Source organism: Phallusia mammillata, chromosome 1 (genome assembly GCF_965637545.1).
Source record: "Phallusia mammillata chromosome 1, kaPhaMamm4.hap1.1, whole genome shotgun sequence".
Taxonomy (NCBI): Eukaryota; Metazoa; Chordata; class Ascidiacea; order Phlebobranchia; family Ascidiidae; genus Phallusia; species Phallusia mammillata.
Window position 1 is genome coordinate 11,584,983 of NC_137252.1, and position 16,678 is coordinate 11,601,660.

A 16,678-nucleotide genomic window follows, 5' to 3' on the forward strand; every position below is an offset into this window, starting at 1 on the left:
TATTATATGCTGTGTTTAGTATTATCAAAGTTTATATTACATGTTCTTATATTATAAATTCAGTTTTGTATGAAATCGAAAAATATTTAGGCAAAAAAACAGTAAAGAACACTATTTTGCAAAAAAAGTTAATGCCACCGAAACGACCCCCACTCCCCTTTTTCCTCAAAAAGACTTGTTCTAAATTGCCCACACCTGAGCACCGCTTGCTTTTCACTCATCTTTCACCATTTCGACATCAGCTGTCGCAATAAATTACAGAAGCTCTGCTTTTTCCTGAGACCGGCGATGATTCATTTCGCCAAATCAGCAGAGAAAACAACTGCACAGCCGCAGAGTCGTAAACTACTTGCTCGCCGAGGGCCGCAACGGTTTCTTATTAAAAACCTACGCTCTGCGATTGGCAGCTCCGGAAATGTAGGGGTCAGATGTCAAGCGTTCGGTAAAAGACGATGCTGCTCCCGTACAACCGCGTATTATCATCTCAACTGTCAGCGCGAGCTTGGCAAAAGCAGTTTATGACGTTGGAAACTTTTGAGATTCATTTAGGCGTGCTGCTGTGGTGGTTGTATGGAGGAAAGGACCGTTTCAACAGGGCTATGACGTACAATACAAAAAGGCCGATTTTTTGTTGCGCCGCACTTTAAAAAAAAGCCATACATTTTGAGGTATGCCTAAATTGACATAGGGCTAAGTCCTGAAATGCAAAAAAAGGTTTGCTGCACCGCTCTTCGGAAAATGAGTTTTTTTTGAGATTCGTATCTTTTTACACCTTAACGTTGTTATATCAAAAGGATCTCTCTAAAATTTGGCGCTTATGTTAATTTGAAAAATTATCTCGTAAAAAGCCATTCATTTTATGACTTGCAAAATTGACCTTAGATAAAAAAATCAAAATACATCAATCGTTGTGTGGAGCTCACCAAGCCTCGACCAATCACAACAAAGTCACGATAAGAGAGCCGATGATCCCTCATCAAAATACGCATTACCGGGGGTGACAATGGACGACATGCCTTTAGTTTCGTGCCTGAATCAGCGGTGGGAGGATTTACAATGCTCAGGCCATCTGCGGTTTATCTGTCGCAGGTAAACAAAACAGACGTCTCTCCTCACAGAGGTTCTTCATGCCGAAAAGAGTCAAGCACACAATGTCTGATTTTAATGGACCAATTTTTGGCAAATTCCAAGCTGAAAGCATAGCATAATGCCCTTTTACACTAATATGTGTTTCTTAACTCTTTAGGTCCGTCAAAAGTTTTTTTTAAACAAATTGCGTATGTATCAGTTTTTAATCACCAAAACGAAAGCGTTTAACCAGCTTTTTGACATGTTTATGGTTGTTTTGTAACCTACAAAAAATTTTCTCTTTTGACGGATGATAGTCTGCTCTAACAAAAAAGACCGTTGAAGTTATCAAATATTTTTTTTTTAATCTTTTGATTTTTTACAAGTTATCGCATGTTAAGTCACCAACTAACTATGATATAGGCCTAACTTGACTGCACCTGTATTACCACCAGTCTTAAAATTTAATGGCCTTCCATGCGTATTTTTGAAAGAAGTAACATTCATACAAAATGCGCACAGTATAATTTTTCGCCACCATCTGTCAGACAGAAAACGCAATTCCAAATGCCAGGATAACAAAAGTTCCATTTAAAATTAATTCATGGCGATTGAAGAGTGCACCCAAAAATCACAAAACGATTTAAAAAGACACATATAAGGCAACAAATAAACGGCAACGACGGGTAAAACAAAAAACGGGCGAAAACAAGTTAGTATAGGCTAACTACAAGGCGATATATATGTATATTGGCATATTTGTTAGTGCAATTGGCGAAAGAAAAAAAAACAATACAAAAGAAAGGTAAAAATAGCAACAAACAATTCATGTTGTTATACGTTTGCTTGTGGTTTGTGTTTTACATATTGTGCAAATCGCAAATTAATTTTATCTGAGACGAGTAAAAGGCAGTTAGACGACATGGCTATTTTCATGTATGAGGTTCTACTATTCTACAGGCAGCGAAAACCAATATTGTTTTCTGCATATTTGTAACTATTTTTTGTCGACCTCAACCATATTGAAGCCAGATATCATGGCCAAAATATTGTATAACTTTTCAAACAATTGACATTTACAGCGCCGCATTTTTAAAGCCATTCTTTGATATGATTGTTGATTTAAAAAAATATGGCCGGTTACCAGCGGTTGAGCATTCGTTCGTCACGCATGCGTGAGTACACCGCGGCGAGCATCTGTTGCGAAACAGCAGCCTCCAAGTCAAGAAATTCAAGCTTTATGAGGAGGCACTTGCATGTGTTTGCCTTGCATCTGAACCAGACTTATTGGTTTCCGAAGAAATCTTTGAATCTGCAGAAACACAGATACGAAACATTACTCACAAGGTACCGCTAAAACTTACAGTGTGTTTGTTACAAGAACGAAGTAATTGGCTTATTGCTTACAAGCATACTACGCCTACTTTGAATGCCTTTTTGTGCCTGTTTTCAACCCTTCAGCCCAGGGACTTCAAAGGCAAGCACGTGCTCACGCGGCAAGCTTTGTCGGCTATTTGTGTGCAATTGCGATCAAGCGAATCAAAACTTAAACCTACCGAGCACCCAAAATTGACTGCGCTTGCCATTCTACTGGATATAAATGCGCATGTTGTGTCACGCAATCAAATACCTTGAAAAAATGTGACCTTATCAGTAACCGTTATGCTAGGCTTACAAAAATTAATAGTAGTTCAAGGATTTTTAAGCCTAAATTATGCAATGGCCACAAACTTAGACCAATGCAACCCAACCTCGTGTTTGTAGTTAAACTTAGTGATTTATTATTACAATTTATTTAAACTACAAAGTTGTTCATCCACGTTGCGACTTACCTGCTTGAGAAGTATGCGAATGCTTCGGAAAGCCGTTTTGTTGCGCGCCATTTTGTTGCTGGTGTTGGTGTTGCGGGTGACTTTGAACGTGCTGTACGTGTGACATCATAGATTGGTCTATGCCGTTCATTGCAGCTGTTGGTGGTGGTAGGGGAACGTGCTGTTGTTGCCAAGCTGGGTGGCCGTACGGTGACATGTATGTGGGCGATGGGTAGGCGCTTACTGGATGCTGCATCATTGGCGCGCTTGTGGCAACGAATGGTTGATTGGAAGGTGCCGCATACACGGAGTTTGACGGCTGATTGGGTGTAGGGCGGTTCTAAAATTCAGAGAATACTGATTAGTGATGTATGTGGCTTCGTAAACTTTAAACACTTGAAACGGATTTAGTTTAAATTATGTTTTACAAACCAGAGAACAAGCATGTGGCTTTGAGGTAATGGTGTTACTAAAACTCAAATATGTTTATACAAACTTTACAATCCCACAATTCTAAATTGCAAAACATAATACAATCCTACATTACAAAAGATTTTACAATCCTAAATTGCAAAAAAATAAGAAGTACAGAATATAATGTGGTTTTAGTCGTGTGCTAAACGCTCAACTTTATTCCTTACCTCTTCGCTGGAAGTGTGAAGTGCAGTGACTTCCCTCGCTTGGGCAGAGTCCTTGTCCACTCCATTTAGCGTTACGGACGTGACTTGCGTTGGCGGTGGGACACCGTATGCTGTCACATTGTTCCATTCTTCGATCTTTGGTATCATAGCTGGCATGGTTACTGGCACCAGCTGGTGATGTTGATAGTTACCGGCGCTACTCGTCACGTGACTGCCTTCGATCATGTGATTGGCATGGCTGCTTGCTGCAAAATGATTTGTTGTTGTTACATTGTGAAATATTGCAATTGGCTAATATGATGCAAAACAATTCAGTAAAATGAAGAACAGTTTTTTGGCGTTGGTTGGTTTAGTCTTAAAACGCTGACCGTTAGGTGGCGTACGTTTAGGCTGTATGTTGTAATAGGCGTTGCTTGCTCGGTTTGAATCACGTGAAAAATTACTTGTTTGAGAGGAATTAATCCAAAATTTAGTTATTCCGTTATTTCTAGTTGTCAATGTTTTGGCTTTTGTAGTGTGTGTAAATATAGTAGAATTAAGAACGGTTGACCTGCGGGAAAAATAGAGCCGACTTTCTTAAAAAACACTCTTTGGGGGATTTAAAGAACATAATCTCAGGTGATGTTTGTAGTTGGGACCATGACTAAATAGTGCGATGTCAAAATTTTCCCACGTTGTCGCACCTTCACTATTCACGGGCAAGACGAGGCTTGACGAGAGGCGAGCGGGCGACGCACACTGCCATGGCAGAACGGCCTTAAGAAAACTTTCACTCGCTTCGTTAAGGTTCGGAACGTTTGCATGCATCTACTACACGTGCGTGTCTTGAGCATGAATCCGAGCAGATAGTTTTCCGGCCCTGGGCGTCAGGCTCTTGCGTTACGCCCGCTGACGGCTTTCCAAGTGGCCATAGACACGTGTACATGTAGCGATCCCTTGCCACCCCTGTCCGTAGCGCTTCTATGCATAATGCATGACGTGTATGTTGCGTAACGGCGTTCGCCTAAGCCGGCGAGATTTGAGCGAAAGCTCGGGATGCGAACATCAGCTGGCGTTAAAAACAAAATGGCGATGTCTCGCTTGGCTTAAGCCGCGTGCGCACAAGGTCGCCCCGCGCCTGTGCATCTCATGTTTTAACATTCAATTAGGTGAATCTGACTGCAGCGAGCCGCAACAATATGCGGACGTCGGGCCGAATTAGTCATGCCTATTTGCTGGACAGTAGCCCTTTTCACGTTTAGGAGGTGGACTTGCATACATTTCCCCGCTTTCGCCCGCCATTGATGCGACTCGGTGCATGCACAATTCGTATTGTCTCTCACTTTACGGCCAGTGAAAATCCTAGCACCCTCCACTCTGAAGTACGACCCGAACTCGAGGACTGGGAAACGGGATATTTTTCAGGTGCACGATGGTGTTGAGTTGCTGTTTGCGAGTATTTCGTGCCCAGAAAGGTCGACAACAAGTTTTGTGGGTGACGCCTACGCTCAGTGATAAATTTACCTTTGAATTATCTAACAAAATAATAGATAACCTACCCGATAATCTCCGTACAAACATATAAGCTTGCATTCTCAACGCCTATTTCGACTAAAGAAAACGTAAAGACCTTTTACAAATTTTTGTTTTGTAGCAAGATTATTGTGATATCGAAAAATTTTTTGAAAGTTGGAATTTGTGTATTTGCGGGAAAATATCAGCTTTTTGAATTTTTTGAGACGAATGAATTGTCATTTTGCAAATATTGGCGTTTAACCAATATCGCGTGTGTTTCAAGCAGGGGTCGTTGGTGGGGCTGTGTCGGGCAGCTTCCCTGGGAAAGTCACGCTATTCGCATTTGGGCGTGACGGAAACCTGCTGCGGGACGACTTGTAAGAAAAGTTGGTCGGGCGGTATGCGCGTCCAGTTACATATTGGGACCTAAAAACTGTAGAAACTTCTGACCCGATTCGGCGCAGACAAGGCAAAAATAGCAACGTGCCCTCGCAGATGTTATCCCTAGCTCCCGTCGATGTTATATCGCTAATTGAGCGGGAGCAGGCCTTAGCTGCGCACTTACGACCATCGTTGTTGATACAAGAACCTCCTGATGTTCATCTTGCTAATAACCCATTCACTTATACTGTTTATTATGCAGTGCTGGACATTTTGTCTTTCGGCACGTTTCTATTTCACTGATGCTTGGGACAGTTTAAACTGACGTAAAAAGGGAAGTGTCTGAATTTTGTGCCTCTCTCTATACAGTTTGTTTATTTGTGCGGATAAAATAACGAGCTTGGTAATTTGATACCACACAAAGGCAGCTTTGGAAATTCGCACGTCGATTTACCAAATTGACGTAATTTATTTTAAACAAAGCGTAAAAAGTTGCTTTTTCATTCTAAAGTTTTAAGTGGCGACGAAAATTATGTGTTTTGTTCTGGCGTTCTAGCATACAGACGTTTTTATTGGAAAAGTAAATATAATTTAGTCCTTAAACTAATTTCAAACAAAGAATATTTACCTTGGCTGTGTGGTTGGTCAAATCTTGAAAATCCGAGTATTTCGGTCACAGAATGCGAGTAGAGCGGATGTCCCATCGGGTTTCGCAGACTTGGGGTTCCGTTGCCAGGTATTGTGGTTTTCGGTACAGACGGTACCATGTAGTGATGGTTATAAATCGGAGAGCTGTACATGCCTGGCCTCATCCCACCCGACTGTGTTGAAGTGGTGTGCTCCATAGTTGCGGCTGCTGGTACGTAGTTTGGGTTTAAAGGGTTATTCGGGTGCAGCACGTTGCCGATCTTGTTGCGCAGAATACGGCTGATAGAGCTCACCGACGGCACGTTGTATTTATCGCATACAGCGTCACTCAGCAAACGATCTCGGATCTCCCAGGCAAAAATACCCGGATCCCGTACCTTGTATTCCTTGATTGCCTGCACCACACCGGGTGTAGTGACTCTAGGTTTGCTACCGCCTATAGCGCCAGGTAGTATAGATCCAGTCTCGTTGTAGCGGGCTAGTATCTTGCTTACGCATCCGTGAGACACGCGAAGCTGACGGCTGATGTCGCACGGTCGAATTCCGAGTTGGGCGAGCTCGATGATTCTCAACCGTATAGCGTTTGGAAGGGGTCGCCCATTGACGAACACTCCGCCGAGCTGGTTCACTTCACCAAATGTTTGATCTGCAACACAAGTCTGTTGTAAGAATATGACAGATATGCGTTAATGCGAACAATATTAGCATCCTATATTTTTGACCAACGTATATTGTTAACATTTGTCATGGTATGCATTATAAGTGAAAACTATTATTTAGTTTGATTTTCAAAAAATAAATAGGAATGAAACCAACAATTATTTGCTTTATACCCATAAAACGCTTGCAACTGTATTTAACATTGGATACACTGCATACGCGCACATAAATACAAAATGGCGGAACCGCGAGGCACCTTATTGTAAAAGTCATATTTCGCAACCTTTTTTCACTTAGATTTTGTTTGGCACATCCTACACATAAAGCGTTTGGTTGGTAAATCAACCGCTATAGTAAAGCAGAGAATTCAAGTCTTTAAACAGTTTTTTTATCAACACTGGTAAAAACGCGTTAGCATGAGAATTTTACCAAAATACTAAAGATACACATATCTGTACAATACTGGTATCTTTGATGACACCATATCGCAAAGTTGCAACAGAAATGATTGCAAAAACTTCACCTAGCATTTCCTTCTGTTTGGGAGTAAGCTTGCTGATTGATAGACACTCGGGATGTTTGAAAGACGGCGATTCAAGGCCCATACTGGGGCGCAGACACGAAATCATGATTGAGCTTTTTAAGGCTACCGAGCTTTGGTCTAAGAACTGCGCACTAAGATTTTTTTCCACAACCTTTTCAAGATAATTAGGTGAATGCAAGTTTCACAAAAAACTCTATGCAGGAAAACAAATTAGTAGAAAATTTCAAAAAAAATCGAAGCACACTTTGCCTCAACTATAAATTAGCTTAAAAAAGCCATCTAAAAAAGGAATCACAAGAAAACTTTCTGGTGCGTTTTAGGCTTAAATATCTCGTGAAAACGCACATAAATTTCTTTCCCGAGCGGTTGTGCATTACAGAAATTTTAATCTTGTTTTACGGGGTGCAGAGATTTATTGCTTGCAAATATCGATCATAGCATCTTTTTACTGCAAAACAAACCCGCTGCCTCTCTTCCATGGCGGACGCGCGTTGTGTGCTTGTTGTGAAAACGGGTGGACACGCGAATGTCCACAAATTCACATCCACTACAAGCTGTCAAATGCGTTTGGCGCGACCACTACCTGCTTGAACGACAACTGCGACCGCCCATCGCTGTCAAGCGGGGTTTTGTTTGCTTCAATTGCTCGCCTTCCCGACTATTGATACCCTGCTTTTGTGCAAATCCATTTGACACCGTTTTGAAAACGCGCCGAGCACAATACGGACCGCCCTCCCCCCTGGTCGACTCATTTGAGCTTTTCCAAACAGGAGCCTTTGTGCCCGGGGATCGCGGTCTTCCAGCCCACCGGTGCTAAAATAATAAAATTCATCGGTGCTCGTCAGCCGAATTTCAGCCTAATCGGACAAAAATCTTCGCCGAGATAAGCGTCGTCATCCATTTCGACCCCCCTGTCACTGCGGGATAAATCCCAATCGAAAGGTAGTTTTCGTTGCAGCCGCCGATTTCTCGGTGTTGAGCCGGGCGGAGGTAGGCAAAGAAAACATGGAGATAAATGTCCGTCGCTCGCATTTGACTGAAAAGTTTGCCCGCAGATTTGCGCAAGCCCCTTGAGCACGCAAAACTCTACAGTATGCATGAAGTGGCCAAAGCTAGTCACGCATAGGGACGTTAACTGTTGGCCTGGTTGAGACTTTTTAAAGTATTCGCAAGACTTTTCACTGGGTGGTAAAAAAGATTTACAATTTTAATAAATTTGCGCAAATTGTATATTTATATCTTTTGCATACAATTTCAATTTGTAGTTTGTGCACTGATAAATTTGTTCATACTTATTGGCCAATTGAATTAAAATGCTTTTTTAAAACTTTAAATTAAAAACCTATCACATTTGTTCAATCAAAGAAAGCTCTGTTTAGCTGTGGACTGAATGAAGCCTGTTTTAAACTGGATTAGCACCTTATCTGCGTTTCGATATTTTACATAGAATTGTAAATACAACAAAATTCCTCACGCCCAACGATGAAACGTGTGTGAGAAAACCAACAATATTTGATCGTTCAATCGAACCGGGATAAATGTTTATTCAGTCCTGGCTTGACGCTCGCTTATTGAATTGAATTCAGGCGACAGACATGCAGGTATTACTAGATAAACACCCTCGATTGCCCTTTAGTAAACTCTGACTAAAGGTTTTGTCCATGCTCATGACCACAATATGGTTACATTTTGAGCCAAGAAATAGTTTTTAAATCTGTTTTACCTGTTTAGTTTGTGTATTTGTTACTAGTTTGTATTTGTAAATATCTAATATTATTAATTTTTGTAGGTTTAAGTTTTTGCTATAAATAAACATTATGCGATTATAGTTTAAGTTTGTTCCTTATGTTCAAGACCAAGCAAGCACTTAAAAATCGAAAATGACACATAGGACAAATATTCATTTGTACTGTCTTCAAACATTCAAATTTATGAAGGAAAATAAAATTGACCCGTGCATTAAGGTTTTACTATTTTTTTAATGTTAAAACAAGAAAACAAACTTACTGTTCGAAGTAGGTGGCGACATCATAGACACCATTCCTGAGCTTTGTAGAGGCGGACTAAAAGTAACTGCTTGGCCCTGGGTTGGAGCGGTTTGCATATTAATCATTGGGACTTCTTTGCGCCTTATGCGCCACAAAAGATCAGCTATGTTGTTGGCCTAATACTTCACGGTATATCGCAGTTCTTTTCGAAGTCACTTACGGTTATAGATGATCGCCAATAAATGCCTGCGTATAGGAAACAGCTTGTTACCAGACTACAGAAATTCAATGGGCTGAGATGATTTATGAATAAAATTCCTTTTCAGCGACGGATTAATATTTCCCAGTGTTGTATTCTCCCAGCTCATTACGTTCTCTTTGGTATTTATCGTTATATCAAAAAAAGTTACAATGTTTTTTAAAAAGTTACAAGAAACGTTTTGACTTATTATTTATGCTAATCCCAATTTTTTTTATTTCGTTTTATTTTTAAAAAATTGTACTTGAAAACACACATTCTTTTTTAGCTTTCTAAAAAGTTCAAATATTATTTAAAAAAGCGGTAACAATGTGTGAACCAGAAATCCTTTAAGACCGATTTTTAAAACCAGCAATACCACATTATGATAACCTAACAACCGAAAACACGACCCAGCACCAAACTACTGCGAACGATAAATTTTCTCGTAAACCCGGGTCTCTTTCGACCAAAAACAACAGAGCCAGCTCCATCAGCGATAAGGATAAGGCGACTAAGAGTCTCATTCCACAACAGGGGTAGAAGTATATAAGCAAAAGTAACTCGGCGCCTTTTTCGCCCCCAAATCGGGTATGTCACCCGAAACCCTATTAGCTGTCGGCAACCTGCCCCGAAGTCGCTTCCTTGCCGGTCGTGATAGGGATGCGTCTCCATTCGGCACGTTCGAGCCCAGCGCGGCACTTATGTGGCTCCTGGACCCTTCTCCGCATGGATATTTTTAGCGCGGGTTTAGTTTTGCTGTTTGTCAGGTTGTGACTGCTCGATGTTAAGAATTGGGGATTCGCACGCACGGTGATGTGGTTCCAGAGAATATTCCTTTCTCCAACTCATGTATTTTCCGGAGGCAGAATTAAGCTTTAACTGAAAATAAATGTTTTCTACAAAATCAAGTCCTAGTCCTTGTTGGCCAACAAACATTACCATATCCCGTCTTGGATGCGCGACCATCTGATGTCGGTTGCAAACTGCCGGAGACGTGCTGTCATCTTGCGCGGTTCATTGCAAGAGCTGATCCCAAGGTCCAACATTGGATTTGATCCCTGTCGACAACTGTTAAGTGCGTGCACCGGTTAAGGTCGCAGAAGAACGATTCCGCTTTTTATCTTGTTGACGGAAAGCTTCCTCTGATGGCCAGATTGAAGTTTCGTCCTAACTAAGGGGTGATGAGTTTTTCCCTGTGTACATTTCCCGTATTGCTGCAGCAATAAAATGAAAGCTCCTGATGTACCAATGTGCTGTGACTGGGAGATTGACAGTCGGTACTTCGTGATCGAACTACGTATGGTCTTGACATGTAGCAGAACCGATATCTTTAACAATATATACGTGTTTTCACAATGTCTCTTCGAGAGTGGGGACATTTTGTCACAAATTGATCCAAAATGGTCTGAAATAAGGACTAAATTGTCTGGATTCCAAATTTAAAATTTTTTAAATAATACAAAACCAAGTTTTGTGAAACATAACTACGTTGTGAAAGTAGTACAAACTTGTGTATGATTTTACATTGAGAAACATTTTTTTCTGGCATACAGATGCTGGGTACTTTCTCAATCAAATCGCTGACAATGGTCGCAGTGTGTAAAGGACTACCGTCTCCCAAGTCCCAACAGTGACTTTGTCGCTTCACCCTATATAGGGTTCAACAGCCGGTCGATTATCACGAGATGTTTTGAAAACATAATTTGATCAAATGCCGTTTCCCTGGGTTCTGTCGTTAATCTGTCCATTGTGTAAAAAATTTGTTCGATGAGTACTTTTGTTCTGTGTTTTATTCTTGCCTAACCATTTTTACAGCTTTGATATATATTAAGGCTATAATTTGTGTAAATATTGTGCCAAAAATGCAAAGGTAGCCAAGTGTTATCAATATCCTGGCCAATACTAATGACATAATAGGCCGCCTGAGCACGAGTTAACTGGGAATTTGTTCGCGAAGTATTGTTTCTACTTTTTTGGGCAAAAATGCCACTTTTTCCCTAAGCTGACTTAATTCATCTTTTGTCTCGTGTGATTCGGGCTTGACTAAGCCTCCGTGTGTTGGTGTGCCTATTCTCTATTAAACCATCAACCTAAATCGCATTTTACTGTGGTTTATGTTTTCGCCTAATAGAAAGAAACTGCCCCACGATAAGCATAACTAGCGCTATATGTATGTAAACACATATATATGGATAAACGTCCATTTCTATCCACTACAGTAAAAATACTTTGCCGATACTTTTTCTTGTGGAGTAACGAGAACGGGTCAGGGCGTGATAAAGTCGAAAAAACACTTGGATTGCACAGCGGGATCAAATTACATTTGTTCCTTCGCCCATCGCTCGTAAAGAAAGTCAGGTAGCGGTGTGAGAATGGGGAGCAGTGCTTGCCAAGCGCCAGTTTCACACGTTACATATTCGCCAGTGCATCAACACAACTCTGCCTCGTTTGTCATCGTGTCGCAACGCCGAGAACAGCACCTGATGACGCGGCGACTTCGTGCTTTTCCTTTTTATTTAATAAAGTCTTAATGAACGGTTTCCCGTTTCCCACACTTTTATCTTTGTTATTAATGTTTTGTTTTTTAAAAGAGTTGGTGGTTTTGTGTGTCAAGTCAAGTGAAGTAAAATTTATTTGCATTGTCACTTCATCTCAATGCCATTATTGAACAGTTACGTAAAACAGAAAATTGGCTACACCGAAAAAATCATGGGTGATCGGGTCTAGTGTCCTGAAAGGCAGAAATTTGTCAGCCTGGTATAATGCAATGTTTGCTTCTTTAGTATAATACCTTGGTTTCAACTTGTAATTAAAAACGTATGGATTTTGTTGTTGTTAAGATTTAAAGATTTTTCTGTTGTGAAGAAGTGAAGGTTACTGTAGCATTTTAATTTTAGGCCTAATGTATTTTTTCTAATCCATTTGTAAAATTTCTTCGAATTTTAGAGACCCTCTCTGAGTTTTTAAGTCAAACCATGCTTCTACTAAAAAAAATCCAATCAAACCAATACAAAAGAATTCTTCTCATCGAGATCCCCCGCACTTGGAATCGGCGACGCCTGCTCCACAAACAATCGCATCATCATCAATTTGTCACACTCACAGCGAATACATGTGAGAGTAATGCAGACGCAGTTACAACAATCCGACAAGCCTCTCTGTCGGCAAGAAGTCGTCACGTGCGAATTACTCAACGCGAGCGAGAGAAACGGATTAAGTTGCTCCAATATTTGCCGAATTAAACCCAGATCTTACTGATGGTTCGCTGCCGAGCAAAGATAGGGTGGGGGCTTCAGGGCGGGTTGGAATGCCTTTACTGTGTTGATTTTGCTGTCTGGCTCGTTCCCTGCGATTCGAGACCCCTGATGATGGGTGTGAGTAATTAAGACCGCCAGTTGCGTGTCCTAAAACTGCGGTGCGTCCATCTGTTTTGGGTGGAAGGCCTAATTAGATTGACTCTCCGGTGGTTGTTTACAATGTTGTGACAAATCTTTTGCTGCGGCATGCGACATGAATAACATGCGGGTGGTCTTGGTACTTGTTGTGATTAGACAGGAACACGTACACCGACCGCACGCTGGGTGTTCCCGGTGTAATTCGGCCTCACGTAAAAACGCGTCCGAAACTCACAAATTCCTTATTTCCTGAATCAGGACAGAGATTTTCTCCTAAAACTGATACCTTTTGAATTCCCGATTTTTAGGGGACAACGATGTAAAGAAAACAGAGGAAAATGCGTTGTTAGCTAGCTTCCGTATTGATTTTTAAACTCTGACTAAATAGGCCACCCATAATCAGGGTTTAGAAAATTTGTTCTGCGGTGTATTGGGTTGTTAACACGTGTGATAACAACTTACAGACTGAATTACTGGTCAATTTCCGAAAATCAGTAAACAACTTTAAAAAGATTCCCCTTTTCCAAGTCCAAACACAAACTCTGTCTGTTTTGTATGTTGCTGAAAACGCCTAAAGCCGTGTCTGCAAATAGAAAAGACAAGGGGTGAAAAGTTAATCCTCCGATTAATCATATCAATCCGTACCACGCAAGGTCGCCATTACTCTTTCTCATCTTTGTACACTATTCTATGTCACACTTGTCAATACCTACCTTTTACGTCGTACCTTTCCCGCCTACGCGCCCGCAAATAACTTTTCGTGGTGACGGCAAAAAATGTATCAGACACGTAAGGCAGGAAAAGCGAGGACCCGCTAAGACCCTTGCCAAGTGCGTTAATGAATCACTGGTATCGGATTACGAATAAAATGGATTCCAGCATGCCTCGCCCCGACAGGGACTCGAGAAAATGTCAGCCCTTTTCGAAATACCACAGAAACTCGTGATTTTCCGTTCTCTCGACGTTCCTACTCCCCCTGATCGATTTGCAAAAACTAAACAAGCACCGCTGACTCACTGACCCCACGTTAAGCGATAAGTCATAGCGCATGAGAACCGTGGTTTAAATTTGTCACAAATCCAGTAAGCTGAATTATTTTGTTTGTTGTCGTTTACAAAAAACGCTTTTAGTGTTCAAAGTTATAGTACTATAGGATAGTTTTTAAAAATAAATTGAATGCAAGAATGTTACATCAGATTATTAAATCGATAAGATTTAAAAAATTGACCAATAGACGAAATTTTTTTTATGTAACGGACCATACATAATGGCAAACTAAGAATACAGGTTCATTTTTTACTTTTTATTTGTTGAAAAGCCTACCTTACGACGTTTAGTGTTCATTTTCATTTTTTCTGTGTATTCAAGTTTTGTGAATTTTACTGTTCGATTCGTACTCTGGGCTGTTATTTCAAACTTAGCAGTTGTAAATTCCTGAAGGTAATTTGACTTGGTATTTTAGTTTCACACTTCTCATATTCTACTTTTAAGTCGTGCCGAGGGCATGCCCAAATTACCATTTGTAACAAACTGCTTTAAGTGGGGAATAATATTATGACAGGAATGGGATTTAACAATTGGATCAGCGGTTTATTAGCTCGGTCAGTGGCGCTGAATCGGTGACAAGCCACGGTAAATTAGATGTGAATGATGCGGTCTTGATATCGAATTGAACGAAACGACCCCGAAATGGCTGGCATTGAAGCCCGCTGTCCCATGTCAGATAAACTAACAAGTCAGGGCAGTTTCGTTGGCAGCTTCGGGTTTTTGTAACTTTATTTCCGAGGTTGAACTGGCTTGATTGCTGTCGAACGGAATTTATCGTCCGCAGGGCTTTGTCTTTTCGTTGGGACGCTGACGAACCAGAACGTATACTGTTACGTTTACAAGTTTTCAGGGGCGGTGCGCGACAAACGCGACCGTTGTATTCCACAATAACTGACTCCACCTGCTCAATTGTTCTCACTTGTTGAGGGTTGGGTTTCCCGTCGGAAATTCCTCCCCCTATCTTGTTGTACACGCCGAAGCAACATCTCGGTCCCGCCCCACAAAACAGCAGTCAGGGTAATCCCTACGTTGTCTGTGTAATCCAAACAAGTCGGCGACTGACAGTTAGGAAATTGTCGCTAATCGTCGCCCGTCGTCTAATTGACACGACGCACTAAATGGTTTTCTTTAGAAAAGCCACAGAATTTCCCATTTTCTTCCTTGGTCGCCGCGGGTGTCCCCTGCTAAGGAAAGTCGTTTTTTGTCGCGTTTGTCTTTGGTTAGCACACCTGATTCCACTCGCCATGTCTGTGGTTTCAATTCTTTCTTTTTCACATGAAAAAATCTAAAACGGTAGTAACAAAAATTAAATTAAAACTTCTTCCCCATTTTCTTCCTTGGTCGCCGCGGGTGTCCCCTGCTAAAGAAAGTCGTTTTTTGTCGCGTTTGTCTTTGGTTAGCACACCTGATTCCACTCGCCATGTCTGTGGTTTCAATTCTCTTTCATTCTTTCTTTTTCACATGAAAAAATCTAAAACGGTAGTAACAAAAATTAAATTAAAACTTCTTCCCCATTTTCTTCCTTGGTCGCCGCGGGTGTCCCCTGCTAAAGAAAGTCGTTTTTTGTCGCGTTTGTCTTTGGTTAGCACACCTGATTCCACTCGCCATGTCTGTGGTTTCAATTCTCTTACATTCTTTCTTTTTCACATGAAAAAATCTAAAAAGGTAGTAACAAAAATTAAATTAAAACTTCTTCATGGATATAACTTGGCCTTTAAACGTCGCCCTTAATCAGACTGGCTTTGAGATGTAGACTTAACAAGACAAATCGTTTTTTTAAACATTTTTAATCATTGTTATTCTTTCAGGCAGGACATCAAATTTACTGAATTGGCATAGTACCGTAAAGGAAAACAAATAGGTCGTTACCTGACATCAATAAACCAGAACGTTGGTGTACCCAAAATGATTACACAAACTAAGGCAAAACTTTTTGGAAAATTGCTGTTGGTTTCGTATGATGTAATAAACTGCCTTTTCTGTTGAATATTATAGAATTTACGTTAAACACGTAAACTAATTTGCAGGGCAATAAAAATAATAAAGAGGACAATTTTTAATAACTTTTATTTTTTTCAAAATAATAACTTTCCAAAATATGTGTTGACGAAAATTTTACTTTTCTTGTGATTTGATATAGTCGCTCCCTAGTGCGAGTATATGTTTCCAGCGTCGTATAATAACTCAGGGCCAGTGTTCGCTTTAAAATGTTGCACTCCTGCCACCTTCTGGTGATTTAAATCAGTATTTTTAGCTTTGGCACAATTCAAAATGCCTCGAACTAAAAAATTACCACAGTGTACTGTTTCAATGGCTGGCACCAAGGTATTAGACTTGTACAGTTTTTGGGCCGACCCCCCCAAGTACCACTTCGTTGCACAGGACTCGGTATCGGACTTTCTGCCATATTTTGTTAAAAATAGGCCTTGTTCTCCAAAAATCGCCATTGGGCAGGACTTTGCCAAAAAGTACAAGCTAAAACCCTGACTGGGAGTAAAATTACGTTTTAACCCCAAAAAATCTGTTTTTCATCATTCGCGACAATCCTACCTTCACCTGTACCTGGTTAGGCTTCATCTACTCTTACATGATCACCTGAAAATTTGTTTTTCATGAAAACAAGGGCTTCAATCGGGGTTTCTAAACGGTCGTGCCATGATAAAAATCTAGGACCTGAGAAAACATGCTTTCAGTGCGATTTGCTGGGTAGCAGTAGTAAGAAATTTCTTGCATTTTTCCGACAATCTTTAGACCACAAAG

General features: G+C 40.8%; 1 protein-coding gene across 1 annotated transcript; it reads right to left on the reverse strand.

The window, feature by feature from the left end:
- Nucleotides 1–1,523: 1,523 nt before the first annotated feature.
- On the reverse strand, nt 1,524–7,838 carry LOC145206977 (paired box protein Pax-9-like). Its single transcript, XM_080078558.1, has 5 exons — nt 7,227–7,838; nt 6,024–6,689; nt 3,521–3,765; nt 2,901–3,219; nt 1,524–2,380 (listed from the first exon to the last, which is right to left on the reverse strand). The coding sequence occupies exons 1-5, from the start codon at nt 7,330–7,332 to the stop codon at nt 2,307–2,309; spliced, it is 1,410 nt and encodes a 469-aa protein (XP_079934684.1). The 5' UTR covers nt 7,333–7,838; the 3' UTR covers nt 1,524–2,306.
- Nucleotides 7,839–16,678: the final 8,840 nt, after the last annotated feature.

Bases quoted from the DNA above. Each gene is read 5' to 3' on its own strand.
- LOC145206977 (XM_080078558.1), bottom strand. From the start codon at position 7,332: ATGATTTCGTGTCTGCGCCCCAGTATGGGCCTTGAATCGCCGTCTTTC. The intron at 3,220-3,520 runs GTAAGGAATAAA...TCTGAATTTTAG, and splicing joins TTCACACTTCCAGCGAAGAG to AACCGCCCTACACCCAATCA. The intron at 2,381-2,900 runs GTAAGTCGCAAC...GTGTTTCTGCAG, and splicing joins TTCGCATACTTCTCAAGCAG to ATTCAAAGATTTCTTCGGAA.